This window comes from Cardiocondyla obscurior, linkage group LG15 (assembly GCF_019399895.1).
Source record: "Cardiocondyla obscurior isolate alpha-2009 linkage group LG15, Cobs3.1, whole genome shotgun sequence".
NCBI lineage: Eukaryota > Metazoa > Arthropoda > Insecta > Hymenoptera > Formicidae > Cardiocondyla > Cardiocondyla obscurior.
The window spans coordinates 1742793-1757173 of record NC_091878.1 but is presented as its reverse complement, the minus strand read 5'-3'; the positions used below and the strand labels follow the sequence as shown (position 1 = coordinate 1757173).

The 14381-nt window shown below is 42.7% G+C and overlaps 6 protein-coding genes across 9 annotated transcripts in view; 3 read left to right on the top strand and 3 right to left on the bottom strand.

Annotated features, from left to right (window-relative positions):
* LOC139108678 (uncharacterized) overlaps nt 1-2503 on the bottom strand; it is a 36938-nt gene extending 34435 nt beyond the window's left edge. For both annotated transcript variants that reach the window (XM_070667169.1, XM_070667170.1), the window contains exon 1: nt 1226-2503. In XM_070667169.1, coding sequence (XP_070523270.1) covers nt 1226-1310 — 85 coding nt within the window. In that variant the 5' untranslated portion in view covers nt 1311-2503. The remainder of the gene's footprint in view (nt 1-1225) is intronic.
* Nucleotides 2504-2555: 52 nt separating this feature from the next.
* On the bottom strand, nt 2556-6709 carry Temp (protein prenyltransferase alpha subunit repeat-containing protein tempura). The gene is made up of 2 exons (XM_070667172.1): nt 6336-6709; nt 2556-4711 (listed from the first exon to the last, which is right to left on the bottom strand). The coding sequence occupies exons 1-2, from the start codon at nt 6410-6412 to the stop codon at nt 3469-3471; spliced, it is 1320 nt and encodes a 439-aa protein (XP_070523273.1). The 5' UTR covers nt 6413-6709; the 3' UTR covers nt 2556-3468.
* A 509-nt stretch (nt 6710-7218) lies between these two features.
* On the top strand, nt 7219-8165 carry LOC139108683 (tubulin-specific chaperone A-like). Its single transcript, XM_070667174.1, has 2 exons — nt 7219-7862; nt 7932-8165. The coding sequence occupies exons 1-2, from the start codon at nt 7733-7735 to the stop codon at nt 8156-8158; spliced, it is 357 nt and encodes a 118-aa protein (XP_070523275.1). The 5' UTR covers nt 7219-7732; the 3' UTR covers nt 8159-8165.
* A 167-nt stretch (nt 8166-8332) lies between these two features.
* LOC139108681 (programmed cell death protein 7-like) lies at nt 8333-9886 on the top strand. The gene is made up of 3 exons (XM_070667173.1): nt 8333-9179; nt 9407-9614; nt 9697-9886. Exons 1-3 carry the CDS (start codon nt 8333-8335, stop codon nt 9818-9820), a joined length of 1179 nt encoding a protein of 392 aa, XP_070523274.1. The 3' UTR covers nt 9821-9886.
* Nucleotides 9887-10032: 146 nt separating this feature from the next.
* Nucleotides 10033-12584, bottom strand: LOC139108679 (U3 small nucleolar RNA-associated protein 15 homolog). Its single transcript, XM_070667171.1, has 5 exons — nt 12430-12584; nt 11653-12235; nt 11300-11520; nt 10753-11191; nt 10033-10668 (listed from the first exon to the last, which is right to left on the bottom strand). Exons 1-5 carry the CDS (start codon nt 12517-12519, stop codon nt 10427-10429), a joined length of 1575 nt encoding a protein of 524 aa, XP_070523272.1. The 5' UTR covers nt 12520-12584; the 3' UTR covers nt 10033-10426.
* Nucleotides 12585-12670: 86 nt separating this feature from the next.
* Nucleotides 12671-14313, top strand: LOC139108351 (CXXC motif containing zinc binding protein). Of its 3 annotated transcripts, none has more exons than XM_070666547.1 (3): nt 12671-12747; nt 13017-13161; nt 13241-14313. In XM_070666547.1, the coding sequence occupies exon 3, from the start codon at nt 13269-13271 to the stop codon at nt 13752-13754; it is 486 nt and encodes a 161-aa protein (XP_070522648.1). In that variant the 5' UTR covers nt 12671-12747; nt 13017-13161; nt 13241-13268; the 3' UTR covers nt 13755-14313. The 3 variants fall into 3 exon arrangements, with proteins under 3 accessions (XP_070522648.1, XP_070522647.1, XP_070522649.1); XM_070666546.1 differs by lacking the exon at nt 12671-12747 and adding an exon at nt 12755-12895; XM_070666548.1 differs by lacking the exon at nt 12671-12747 and having other exon boundaries at nt 12952-13161.
* The last annotated feature ends 68 nt before the right edge of the window (nt 14314-14381 follow it).

Here is a 14381-nt window from a genome sequence, read left to right as displayed (position 1 = left end):
CGGGCCGTCCGGAGCCGAGTCGTTCCGTCCGAGATTTGCGACACGCGAGCGCAAACAAATTTCACCGAATGGCAAAATAATCGAACGGCCAAATTGTGGCATAAACCGCGGCGCGAGGGGGAGAACCCCGCCGGGTTTCGTTATCCCCGCAGATTTCGTGAGGGAAATACCACCGGGACCTGGGAAAATTGCTCTCGTCGTCGATCAACGGAAATCCCGTCAGGAGATTTCAAGCGAAGCTCGACGAAAGTGGATTTTGCGAAATCTTCTGCGAGACCTTGAGACGAGCGACACGAGTGGAAACGTTACCGAGACGTGGAATTATGCTTGGCGCCCGGCAAAGATTAACGACGACGAACATTAGGTTCGTTTAGGATTAAAGCGTGACGATCGTTTACGAGATAACACGCCGACGTGCCCGAAGTCGTTCTCGCGAACGATGCGTACAATTTTTAATCAAACCGTCACGTCAGCCTCTTTATTTTAATTACATTTAGACCGCTCGTTAATACGAAATTCGATGACATGTGCGGGTTTCAGCGGTGGACTGGTTACGAGCTTCTCTGAGAGTATCGATGAGCGAGCGATTTTCGCGCCGAGTGCGCACTTCAATGTATATATTTGCGTCTCTATTTAAACAACAGCGCAGCTGAATAAAGTAAATCATTCTCCGAGTAAAAGTGGCTCTTAGAGAATCGCCGGGAAGAGCGCGGGGTTTCTCAGGCATGAATCACAAACACCCTGCCGTGTCGCCTGCCAAATGTTTATACTTCTCACTATTAATAATGTCATGATATGTACGTGATAACGCATCCCGCGTTCTCACGCGAGAAAACGTGCCGCTCGCGTCGTACGTCACGCATGTCTACGGGGTCGCATGTCGACGCGCGTAATACCGCACGTGTTTAACTCGGTGAGTAAAACAAGTATATATTTTTTTCATTTTTTTCCTTTTTTTCGCGAGCTCGTAATCTACTCGTTAGAAAGATGAGTCAGAACGAGGCGGCTACGGTTTAATTACTTAACGTCATGTACGTTTCAAATAACTTTCCTCGTGTCAAATTACCGTTAAAAACTGGCGGCTAGCAGAGACGTTCTTTTAAATCTTTTTTTTTTACATTAAAAAATATGAGACTAAAAAAAGATACTTCGATTGGCAAAATATCCACGAGCGTCACGGGGAGGTTTCTTTTCCGGGAAAATCGCTGCGACTTGGCTGTCTTACCTTCGCCAGGAGTGACTGATGGGACTGTGAAACTCGTACCGCGTCGCAGACTGGTGACTGTGGTCTCCCCTTCCGGTTCCAACATTCCAATCGTCGATCCCGCAGGATCATAGAGGAAGAGGAAAAAAAAATGTACCGCCGGGAAAGCGGATGCGACAAGTTGCGTGGTAACGCGACGGCAAAACTCGGTCCGAGTTGTGACAGCTGGACACAACGGTGTCCACTTCTCGGGCGAGGATATCGCGAGGATGCCTATCGACCGGCTTTGCAGCCTATCGCCCGGATCGGCCAATAGGGATTAGTCACGTGCGACCGCTTCCGACGGCATGTCCTCGAAAGATTTCTCGTCGATTTAATCACCGCAACGTGTACGAGTATAACGAAAGCCAGGCGCGAATATTTCGGTGCCGCTGACGAGTCAAAGTCTAAACGAGACGAAACGTTCGCCGAGGGATCCTAACGAACAAAGCTGCCGATAAGCGTGTAATTGGCCGCGCGTAACAAACGTTTGATCGCGACTGAGAGATCGCAGAGTTAAAGCCCGACGGTTTATTTCTATCGCGACGTGTTGTGCCAAGGAACGAAGTGCCGATATCGCGTGATACGCTCTGTCCAGAATTAATGATGCGCGTGAAAATTAATTTATTTTCATATTCGATGCGGGTCGCAAAAAAAAAAAAAAAATACGAGCGAGTTATATTCATTCGCGCCTGCTAGAAAAGAATTCGAACGCAAACTCGGAATCTATATTTTCTCAAGAAAACCACGTGGCTTTCGTTACCGAGAAATCAAGCGCGCGATTCGACTTCTTCGCGGAACGAAAGAGATTCGCGCGAGTTCGAATTGCGCGAATACAACGAACGCCCGAGTGCGACTGAGGGTGCCAGCCGGGCGTTAAAAAGTTTGTTTATTTTGGCTATTGCGTCGTGCCAAGAAGCACCTGACAGCTGGCTGGTGACAGCAATCGCGACGACGTCAAACTGTCCCTTCGGTTAAATCGATCGAAACAATTACCTCGAGCAATCTTTCTCGCATGGAACTTCTTTTTTTTCTAACTTTTTTTTGAGGAACAATAGAACGACAAAGAAAAAGCCGACACTTGCTACCGATCCAGATAAACGGAATAGAAGGAAGAAAGGAACTGATCTTTTATTGCTGCACATTAGGAACTGTAAATTTTACTTCGAAACTTACGGACGTGAAAGAGTTAAATAAATGAAAAGACGGGTACATGTCGTTGTGAAGAAGAAGAAAAGAAAAAAAAAAAAGAAAAGAAAAAAAGAAAAGAAAAAAGAATTAAAAAAAAAAAAACATACACATCCACACAATCTTAGAAAACTAATATCTTCATTTCTTCATTCCATATTTTACAAGTATACATAATTATTCTCACGACAAAACTCTCACACTCGACGGAGATCTCGTTAAGACGGATCCCGCCTTTTCATTTTTCTCGGCTATATCCCCTGTACCTCGTTATTATATTAAATTTTACTTTTACGTATCACTGGTGTAGTCGATGGCTCGCCGAACTCGCTACGCGAGCGAACAATGCAGGAATTAAGTATCGATAACGATTCAATTCCGCCTATCTATATTGAATCCTGCTTATCGTGCTAACGTGAAAGAAACGCCCCGCGAATCGAAGAGAATAATTCTTTGAGCATCTAACTGGAATATTTCAGAGTTACGAAAAACCATGCTCTTTCGAAAGCGCACTCATTTTCCAAACCTATACCTTTAAAATATTCCTGCAATATACAAAGAATCCATCCTCGTTAAAAAAAAAGTCAAGTGGTAACGTGAAAAATAATAACTAACACACAACTATCCTTCAAGTAGTTTCAAAGCTCGAAATATAACCAGCGAACTTTTTAAAAAGATACCTTCGCAAATTGTGTAAGTAAGAAATTGAAAAGAAAAAACTAATAATGAAAACACACAATCAAACGCCTTAAAAATACCTCAGGATTATCAAAACCTTTTCGATACCTTTAAAGAAATAAACAACAATTCGCAAATATTCGAAATAAACGCCTCGCGCACTGTTAAACTTCACAGATATCGAAGAAAAAGCATCTTGATAAGACTTGGACGAAATCACAAAAAGAGAGAGAGAAAGAGAGAGAGAGAGAGAAAGAGAAATAGTACATCTCGACGAAATTATTGCGAGAGCATTGATGCGAGTTTCCACTTTTAGCTCATTACTTAATTATATGCATTCTCTGGCGCAAAGTCTCGGCTCATCGCGGCGTTGTAAAGTCGTAAAGTGCTAATTCCGATGACAAGCCTATTCTCTCGAGATACTTGCAGAATTTATCTAATAACCCATTTTCATACGACGTGAGAACGGCTGGATCGGCGTCGATGAGCCTGGTGGAGCAAAAAGTCCTGATGAGCATCACATGGGCCGCCATAAAGAGATCGTCGCTAACGTCAAGAGGCCGTTGAGGAGGAAGGAGCGATGCGAGCGAGGACTTGTCGTAGCAGTGAGCGTACCAGAAGTCGTCGTAGCGGTAACAGGCGTGCTTTGCGTAAGCGGTGGTGAGAACGGCGAGCAGGTGACCGAGGAACCTGAAGTGGCACCACAAGATCTCGTGATCGGTGTACTTGCACACGTAGTTCACGATGAAGCAGCACTCCTCCGTCCAGAACGTGAGCGCCAGCATGTAGATCTTGAGCTTACGGGCATAATCGGGTGTAAAGTCGTCGCATTCGTAATACATCGCCTGATTGATACGCTTGATCAACATCTCCTCGTGAACGTCGAGGTTGTGCTTGCGCATAAAGTGATTCGTGCCGTAATGTGGGCTGCAGATGCGAATAATGTCGGTCTCCTTCCCGGAGGTGATTACCTTCAGCATGAACTTCCGCAGCAGGAACTGCCGGTAGGAGTACGCGCTGTGGTCGGACACGTGCCTTTTGCACCAGTCCATCGTGTCGTTCCACTCTTTCTTGAAGGTAAGCTGCCACTGGCCAAGCTGCTCGAACATGGTGACCAAGTAGCGACGATAACTCCACGCGTGATAATTATTCGCGTAACGATCCGCGCAGGTTTGCACGAGCTTGAGCTCGTCTTTGATGATTGTCTCCTTAACGGCGGCGTCCAGGACGTCCAGAAAGTGCGGCATCAGCCAGCTGCGATACGAAAAAGCCTCGAAGCACTTCGGCGTGTGATAGAGGACCGGTCGTGTCAGGGACAGTTCGTCGCGCGGGTCCAACCGGCCGGCGCGTACCAGTTCCCGGCGCATGTTCCAGAACGTGGTCACGTTCGGGTTTAACAGCAGGGCGCCCAGCAGCCACCTCGCCACAGTGCTGGGCTCCTCGCGCCGCTGATGCCGCTCCCGACGATACTCCAGCAGCCGGCGATACGTGTACACGTATAGCGGTTGGACGCACCATGACGCGAGGCCCAGGCTGTCTTCCTGATAGAACACCGGCGACCGGTTCTCGCTATCCTCCATCGGCAAGATAACGAAACTGTTTCTAACAAACAAGAGAAAAGTCGCGATCATCAGATCCTCCCTACGCTTTCTCCTTGCATTCGAAAAGGAAACGCATCAAAAGCAAGCCCCTTTTTTTTTACGTAGAAACAAAAAAAAACGTTAATAAGCTATCGTCTTCGAGTGTTAATTTATTTCGATTCCCACATCGAGGAAATTACGCAAGGCTCGTTACGTAAAATGGTGTACCGTGCAATTATGTATGCAGTGTGCGTGCGGAAAGAACTTTTATGATCACGCGTGCACATACGCGGAGCTCTGATAACAAATAGTCGAAGGAGAGTAGAAACCGATGTAAGATACGGCTGTTTTTTTTTTGTTTCTCCCCTCCACGTCGATTTCTCCTCCGGCAGCGCAAAAGAAGCTGTGGTGAAAATAAGCAGGTAATTGAAATCAAGCGCGGTTACATAAGAGGAATTAATAAGGACCGCGATTATTAGCACCCGATGCTCTCAGGATGGCGCTACTTTACGGACGCGACCGATTATTAACCTCGCGACGTTCTCGTTTCTGCGGATTTACGTTATCTCGCGCAATTTTCTTTTCTTTGATTTTATTCCAATCACGGTCGCAAGCGCGAGCTTGAGTCTGAACTCTGCGGAAACTGGAATAACCAGATTGACAAGCACCTATTCAGAAATAAACCAAGGAACTTGAGCGAATTTTCCTGTGCATCTTTATTAAATATAAATAAGTCGAACCTCGGATGGAATACTATCTTAACTTCACTTCCTTTCCTTTCATCTCTCAGGATTTGACATACCAACTTTATTATTTTATTCATCGATTCGCTAGACATTGAAGAAAAGGAATACATTGAGAAAAAAATATATATATTGTATAAAAAGAAAGTTTCTGATAGCGCTTGCTCTATCATACTTCATAAATTACGATCTAGAGTGGTACAGTTATAGTTAATTATAGATAGACCACATGACTCGCGGCATCGATCGCCGCGTTAAAATCGCAACAATTGCGATTAACAACTCGCGATCACTGATGCACTTGTTTTTTTTCTTTTTTTTTTTTCCTCTCCCTTCCGCCTTCGCCGAAGACTCCGCCCACGCAACTGCGCGATGCGTGCCCGTCGCCGGGGTTTGCAGGCCGCGAAACGAGAGATGTTTAGGTTAGGACTCTCCTCACCGTGTGAAGTCCGCGGTGATTTTAAATACGCGTCCGTGGAACGATTTGACTGCTTTTCTTTCCCTTTCACGCGCCCAGTTTCCTTCCGTTGTCGCGAGTAAAATCGACGCGCGACTGAAAACGCACTCTGAGAAAAATCGAAGAGAAACGATTGCGGCGAAGTGCGCGGCAAACGCGTCTAAAGAGAGCCGCGAGTCGTGCAGCAAAAAAAAATGTGTTAATTTCGTGCCCGGAGTTCGAAATCGTGACTTAACCGCAAAAGCCTGGATGCGTGCGGCGTGAGATGACAACGGACAGCGGTGCATGAGAGAAAGGGGGAGCAGGGGAACCATGTAAATTGTCGGCCGTGTGAACTCAACCGGGTTTCGATCTTACGCGGAGGCGAAAGCACACCCGTGTGCGCCGCTGGTATGGCGGGGTCGTACGAGAAGCGCGGGGAAGGAAAAAGGCAAAGGAAAACTCACATGGTGGGATTCCTTCGGATGGTGTTCTCGATGTCGCCGAGGATCTTCTCGGCGGCCGGAAACTCGTTGTCCGTCATCGTGCGGGCATCACGTTCTCCCTCGTGGACGTGTATCAATCGACGGCGGACGCGCCAGTGTGACCACACCACCCTCGCATCCGTTCCTTTCTCGCTTCCACCCTCTCGTCGTCGACCGCTCCCTCTCTCGCTTCCTCTTTCTCGCCCTCGCCGCCTATACGGCGCGGTACGACACAGTACACATCCCGTTGCGGCCTCTGCGGCGTATACAGGCGTATATACGATGCAAGTATTGCAAGTGCGACACTTCGGCGCTGCGGAAGCGCCGCCGAACGGCCAACGGTCGCGGCGCTGCGCTGGGCTGCGGCGTAAAGTCGACCGCGAAGCCGGCCCGGCCCGGGCCGGGCGCGCCGCGCCCAGGTCCACCAACCTCGCGCGTTTTTACCCCGCGAACGACCGCGCCCGCGTCTCCATGGCAATTAGCGATAATAACCACAAGAACGATAAGTCAAGACGCCAATTCGACGTCATGCTGATCAAATTATGACGAATTTACGTCATTTTTTTGGTCAATACAACGTCAAATTGATATATCACTTTAACTCTGTTCCTTTCAGAGCTTGCATGCCTTCCGTTTTTATGCCAGTCTGAAATCTCGACAATCTATACATATATTACTGTCCGTTTATTTTCCGGCCTTGACTTATTTCCCGACAAATAAAAAAAGCCCTTCAAGTACTTTTATTCGAATCCCTTAAAAACGCGCTCGCTACTTTGTCAGATTACTTTCAGAAACATAATGTACCGAACGTCCAACGGTCAGTCTCGTCGGAGCGCGATGTCACCGGCACCAGTGAATAACGAAGATATATGCCCGTCTGATTTCTTTGTCTCACCCGTATCTCTGATAACAATAATCGCCGCACGATAAGCCGCCTCTTGACGTTTTCGTATCGTGATAAAGCTCGCGGCGAACTCACGGCAGTCAAGGTGCTCGAAGGTGCAACGCGACGAAGGAGAGTAACCGCCATAAGACTGAGTAAATTCGAAAAGTTAACAGCCTGCCATCTCTCGTTCGCTCCGCCCCCGTAGCTTCCGAAATCGAGATCTCGACGAGCGCGTCAAGTGTACGAACTGTACGAAGTGAAGTGAGCGCGCGAGGTGGCACATAACCTCGTTGCGTTCGCGTGTCTCACCGCTATTTCATTTCCGTCGAGTTGCCTAATAAGGTAAAAAAAGGAAAAAAAAAAGAAAAGGAAACGAACCCAGGGAGAAGTAAAGGACTTAACCTTTCGACACGCAGCCCCACAACCTACGGTCTCCGTCTTTCTCGTCGAGCCGCAGAGTCCCCGTGTTCCGTTTCCACGCACGAGATAAATAATGTCCGACCCGCGCATAAGAACGCTTAAGATTAAGACAGGAGTAGTAAAGCGCCTTGCCAAAGAAAAGGTCACGTACGAGAAAGAGGCGGCGCAGCAGCGCGAGAGGATACAGAAGCTAAAAGAGCAAGGCAAAGATTATACATTTATATAATATAATAACGTGATATTTTAATTTTAAATTTTGTATGTACTTGCAGACAAAGACGGTTACGATATAAAGAAGCAAGAGGAAGTGCTCCAAGAATCTCTTATGATGGTACCAGACTGCCAGCGGCGTCTTGTAAAAGCATTTGAAGAGCTCAAAAAGATTCTGGACACCGAGCAAGATTTAAAGGAGGTAGAAGATTACGCCGAGGCTGAGAAAGTGCTCCGGGAAGCAGAAGAGCAGCTACCAAAAGAAGGGGATATTTTGCAGATGTGCTAAAACAAAAGTGCTCTCCAATAACTTTCGCAAAATTTTTTTTTTTTAATATTATTCAACATTTGTGTTTCTCACTCTTACTAACCTTTTACAATTTACTAAATCACGTCAAATTATTATTCTAGAGTTTCTTTTTTTACTTCTTTTTGTATTTAAAGGCACATATATTATATAAACATGTACAGTGGTCAACTTTTCCAAGATACTGGACAAACTTATGAAAATGTACATATTAATATGTACGGTAATTATCCGGTAACTCGGCAACCGTTTGCATACAATGTAAATTATGGTGGGAATATATATTATAACGTTTATCCAAGCCATGCCACATGTGATAACAGTACTATTAATAATGCGACGTCAATCGATAGACTAAGAACGAGACAAGAAGATGAAAAGGCCATTGAACAGTTCCTCCTGCTGACAGAATCGGCAGTTCCTACCAAGAACAAGCAGAGAGATGCGTTTAAAATCGCGGATGCCAAAAGTGCGCTGATATCGGTGGCTACATTAAATAAGCAACTTGAGGCCGTTTGCACGGAACTCAAGAACAACGTTAATTTACCGGAAAAGGAATGGCAGGAAAAGGTTAGTGCCTGTAACGCTGCAAAACACGAAATCTGCGAGATCTTAAAAACTATAAAAGACGTAAACTTTTTGAATAAAGTTAAAAAAGATTTAGAAAAACGTAAGAAGAAACGTACAAGGGAACGACTTAAAAAGGAAGAATGGAAAAAGAAAAAGTTAATGAAGGAAGAAAGAAGAACGAGATTGCACGCGGAAGCTGATGCATGGATTCGAAATGAGCAGGCGATAATTGAGCGGGAGAAACAAGAGGAAAACTTACGCAAGGATGCAGATATGGTTTTATCTGAAGTTCGAAGTAAGAGAAACGACGCACGGAAATACCTTGGGATTTTGCAAGAACTACAAAACTTACGAAAGATCAAGGCAAATATTGCACGAGCGAGAGGCGAGAAACTTTCCTTAGCAACTGAGGAAGAATTCAATAATACAATTGGTAATATTTTATTGCATATTTTTAGTAATCAATTTCTCAAAATTCTGAATAAAATATCGATACGTTAATTAACACAAACGCATAAAAAATATTTTGAATAAAATAAAAAATATACGCGTATGTATAAAACGTGCGACATTAATATTCTGAAACTGTTAAGATTTTACATTATACTGACTTGTAACAAATTATAATGTTATTTTTAATTATATAAATGTGTGTTACAGCTAAGTTAATCAAACAATGGGCTGCTTTGGACAGCAAGTATGCATTAGAAGAACAAGAATTAAAATTGATGTTAAAATCAGATAATGAAAAAAGAATCGAGAAGCAAACAAAAAATATATTTAAAGATTGGGAAAATGTGCTATTTGGAACAAACATTCTGCCTGCTGAACAATCTTACAAAGATACAAATGGTTTCATCGCGATTCGGTGCGTATTTAATATATATATTCATATATAATTAATTGTAAATAATATAATTTTTTTTAATGAAAAACGATTACCTTTTCAGTGCGGCCTGGGATAAATTTATCAGCTTAGACGGTGATGCAACAACGATTCCAATTGGATGGATAGTGCCTGAAAAACCATCTTCTGCTGTTTGGCAAAAATGCCTCAATAAGGAGACTTTTTAAGATAAGCAAATAATGTATCGATTTAAGTTTACTTAAAAAAATAATAATAAACAATTTGCTAGAATATGATTGAGTTAAGTGATTTACATACCATAATCAAATTTTTCCTTGTGCTTCCATTAAAATTGTTATATATAAGGAAAAATATATTGTTTTAATTTTTCGGGAACTAATGTTGTTATTTTTTACTTATTCACATAAAAACGATTACCTTTTCAATCAAAAAGATATTTAAATCGTTTTACTTATTTCGGAAAATGTTCATGTAATATAAAATTATGTACAGAAAGATATTTTACAAAAATTATTGTACACTCACAGTCAGGAATGGCATTCGTGGTGCTGCGACGGCGGCTAGCGTATGTGATCTTGGCGTGATGTGCGTCGAGGCTCACACAAAGCACGTGCGTACGTGTGTCGCGGAGCACCGGTCACAGAAGAATGAGGAACGCGGCCTACTACACCTCCCCGTACTCGGCGGCCGAGAGAGAGGGAAGTCACGTACGCCAGTCGCCGTCGCCGCTCGCCGTAGCAAATGCCATATCTGTCTTATATTAATAATTTTATAAATTATATATATATATATATTTATATATATATATATAATTAACCTATATTTAAAACAATATCACGTTCCGTTTGAGCAGCGTTTGACGGCTCCAAGCTTTGATTCTCTTTTATAGCAGGCAAGGAAGACGTTTCGGCGCCAGATAACATGATTTGCATTGAACCTTGCAATTGTGTTAAGGCTAAAATTAATTGATATTCCTCCTCCAGCTTCTGTGATAGTATAACGAACATTTTTCGTACTTCTTCCGACAGTTCATCTAAATGGTCTTCGTACACGTCTATTAAATAAAAAAATATTTTCTTTTTACATGAAAAATATATAAATTTCTAAAGAAAAATAAAAAAAGTTTTTTTAAACTTACCTAATAACACACTCGCCACGTGCAATAATACTCTTCCAAAACGAATATTACCAATATATTTATTCAGGAATTTTATAATGTTCACTAACGATTTACCATCTCTACCGGCCAAGGCTCGCCTTAAGCCTTCGCGTCTAATGAGTTCCTGTGTCAGCGCTACAGTGACGTGCGGCGTTTTATTAACCACATAATTCATCATAACGCAGTCGAGTGCTTTACTGTATTGAAACTTTCGCAAGCAGGCATCATGCTTGCTCATTATGTCTTTGACTTCTTGATGCACGATCACATCGATACTTCGCACATGTAGATTTTCGCCCGCGTGTCTATATGATACCCTTTTACGTTTTGGTTTTATTAAATTTTTTACATCTTCTTCGCGTCTTCTAACAGAAATTAAGCCGTCCACCATACCAGCTACAACGGTTTCATCATCTGCCTGCAATTTTAATTAACGTTTACCTTTATAAATCACTTAGTTTAATAATAATAATTAAACGTTGCAAATAAATATATAAATAATTAAAAGAGCAATATATTTTCTTACACTGATTCCTATACTGAGTACTGCATTGGGATAATCCAAAGCATGAAGGGTTTTATATGTTCCAGCATCATAAACTTTAACATGCCTGTCCAATGACCCAGATAATATTCTGTGGCCATTAGAGGCGATATTTAAACATGTTACAGTTTTGTGATGTTGTGTAATTTTTGCGAGTAATTTGCCACCTGCAAGGGCATCCCAAACTTTAATATCTGTCCCACCTAAAAATCATAGATAAATAAAGCATTAATTATAAATTATATTAAATTACTTACATATTACATATAAATTTATAGCAAAACTCTCAAAATTTAGAGGTATACAAAATTGTCTAAATATTTTAAGTACTGTACCTGCAGAGAGAAATATTCCTCCAGTAGGCAAGAAAAGTACACTTTCCACTGGTGAATCATGATTAACACTGAATATTTTTTTATTAGTTCTGGCGTCATACATATTTACAATTTTGTCATATCCCCCAGACAGCAACACATCAGTGGACACAGGGCTCACTGCTCCAGCTCTGATGTAATCTGTGTGTTCATTAAAACTTGTCAATTGTTTTTCAGTAGATATATCCCACAATGCTACAGTCTTGTCGTCTGAGAATGAGGCAATGTGAAGATCATTGCTTGTAAAGGAAACTCGGTGCACTGCAGCCTTGTGGCCAGAAAAAAGCCGCAGCATGCTGTTTGAGCTGATGTTGAAAAGGCGGACGACTGCTTCCTCTCCACCAACGCACAGTAGCTTGCCATCTCGACGGAAACAGCCTCCATATGCAGCCTCTTTGAACCTGCTGTAGGTCTTCGTGGCTAACTTTGTAATAGGATTATACAATTGCACTCGAACCGAGCATGTTGTCGCGAAATAATGCGGTTCCACCGGTGAGAAGTCTATATAGTCTATCGGGCCAAATTCTTTTATTAAAACTGGAGGCTGTTAACAAAAATTGACAAATAATTCATTAATTTAAGAATTATATAAAAACATTGAAATTGTGATTAAACATGAAAAAAGCGAGCTATTTTTTAATGAGAGCACGATTGTTTTTATTCATAGGCTCGCACGTGTTATGGCGCACGTGGATGGCTTCAAGTAAAAAGCATCTCAATTGCTCAAACAATACGTACTGTATATTTTTTCCAATATATGTTATCTTCAGTCAATTCCGATTTCGTTCTGGCAAACGCTTTCGTATTAATTTTCTTAAACGAAGTCATGTTTTAGCGACTCGTTAACCTCACCAAGATTGAAGTCAGAAAGCGCGTGTAAAGGCGGTGGCGGCTCGTAGCGAATTTTCTTGAAACTAAAAACAACATTTTTAATTTACCGCGCAATAGTTTTTAGTACCGAGAAGTCTCTAATCACGTCGCCACTTTACCAACGGCAATTGGACGTACTGACAGTACTGACCGCCACCGGGAAATCACGAGAAATCAAGAATCAAGGTAGTGATGGGATTCAACCAGTCATTTTACTTTTCAGTAGTACATCTCGTATCAAGTTTTATCGGAACGAATTATCGCGCGTTAATATATGTATGTTTCTGATTAAGTTTTCGTTGAAGGTTCGAGTCAGCTGTCGAGTCGAGTCAGGGTTGGTAATTAGCTATTAGTAATTTTAACATGTTTTTCGAGCAGGAGGATGCAGCCAATGCACACTGAAAGCCGGGAGCTTCAGTCGCTCGTTGAGAGCTGATTAGTTTGTTTACTTGTAGATCCGGATAATCGCCTGGACGATAAACCACCGAGGCGATATAAGCTCGCAGTTTGCAACTGCAATACATTCACGTACGGATGAGGATTCATCTGTAAAGTTCTACGGGCCGGCATTTCATTTTTACGCAACGAAGCATTTCGCAGGTAAGCTCAACCGAATATAAACTATCGTCTACCACCTGTATGTTTACGCGCCATTAACTGGACGAACACTTACCTATAGGAGGAACGCCGGCGTTTGCCGATCGAAAATGGTGAAAATAGCGCTCAGGATAACTTGCAGACTCGACAATGTCGAAGAGCTGAAGCCCTGCGGGCCGGAGTTCAGGTGGTGTCTGAAATTTACTTGTTGTAACTGCGGCGAGACGTCGGACAAGTGGAACTACGTCTCTCTGGACGAGTCGACGCCGGTGGCGCGAGGCAACGGGGTTAATCACTTCGTAAGCAAGTGCAAGCTCTGCTCCCGAGAAAACTCCATGGCGATAATCGAAGACTCGATGGGATCTTTCACCACTGACGATCAGGGACAGTTCAAGACGGTCGTCGTGTTTGACTGCCGGGGTATAGAACCGTCCGACTTCTCGGCAAGAGAAGGATGGATAGCCAAGGCTGTGGACGGTGGCAAGGAATTTAACGATGTGGACTTGACGGAGGGTGAATGGGAAGACTACTGCGACAAAATCATGGAACCTGTTGGAATATACGAAATCCAGCACAGATTTGAGAAAATCAAGTAAAATCATGCTCGATAAGTGTACCGGATGCACGTTTGAAATTTTGACGATTTTGATTTTTTTTTTACTGATTAATGAGATGAGGCGATACGTCTGTTATGTGTAAATATGTAAAAATATGCATCACAGTCTTCATGCCTCTTTCACTTAAACACAGATTGTTAACACATAAAATATAATATAAATATAAGATTGTTAGATTTCTCATCGAATTGAGAAGATAAATAATATCGTTCATGTAGAACTTGCATCTGTGACTTCTACTATATAACGGCCTTTGTTTTGCGTCAGTAATCAATGAATGAGCTCGTAAGAGTGATAATTTAACTCGCATTTCATAGTGAAATGGAACCATGCAATGGATAGTAATTCTGTTATACCGGTCTCGTGAAAAGTTATCTTGCTGATATCTGAAACTGAAAAAGATATCGTTACACACACAGACACACACACACGTACGCTTGTTTAACATAAGTTATCTAACATGTTTGCGTCAATAAGCAAAGCTTGCAATGCGATAGGAATTATTGCTTTGTATAATAAACATACAGTCTTTTTGTAACTTGTTTTTTTTTCATGTGTAATCCTTCGGCATGATGTCTCCTCACGTATGCAGATACGTTTTATTTC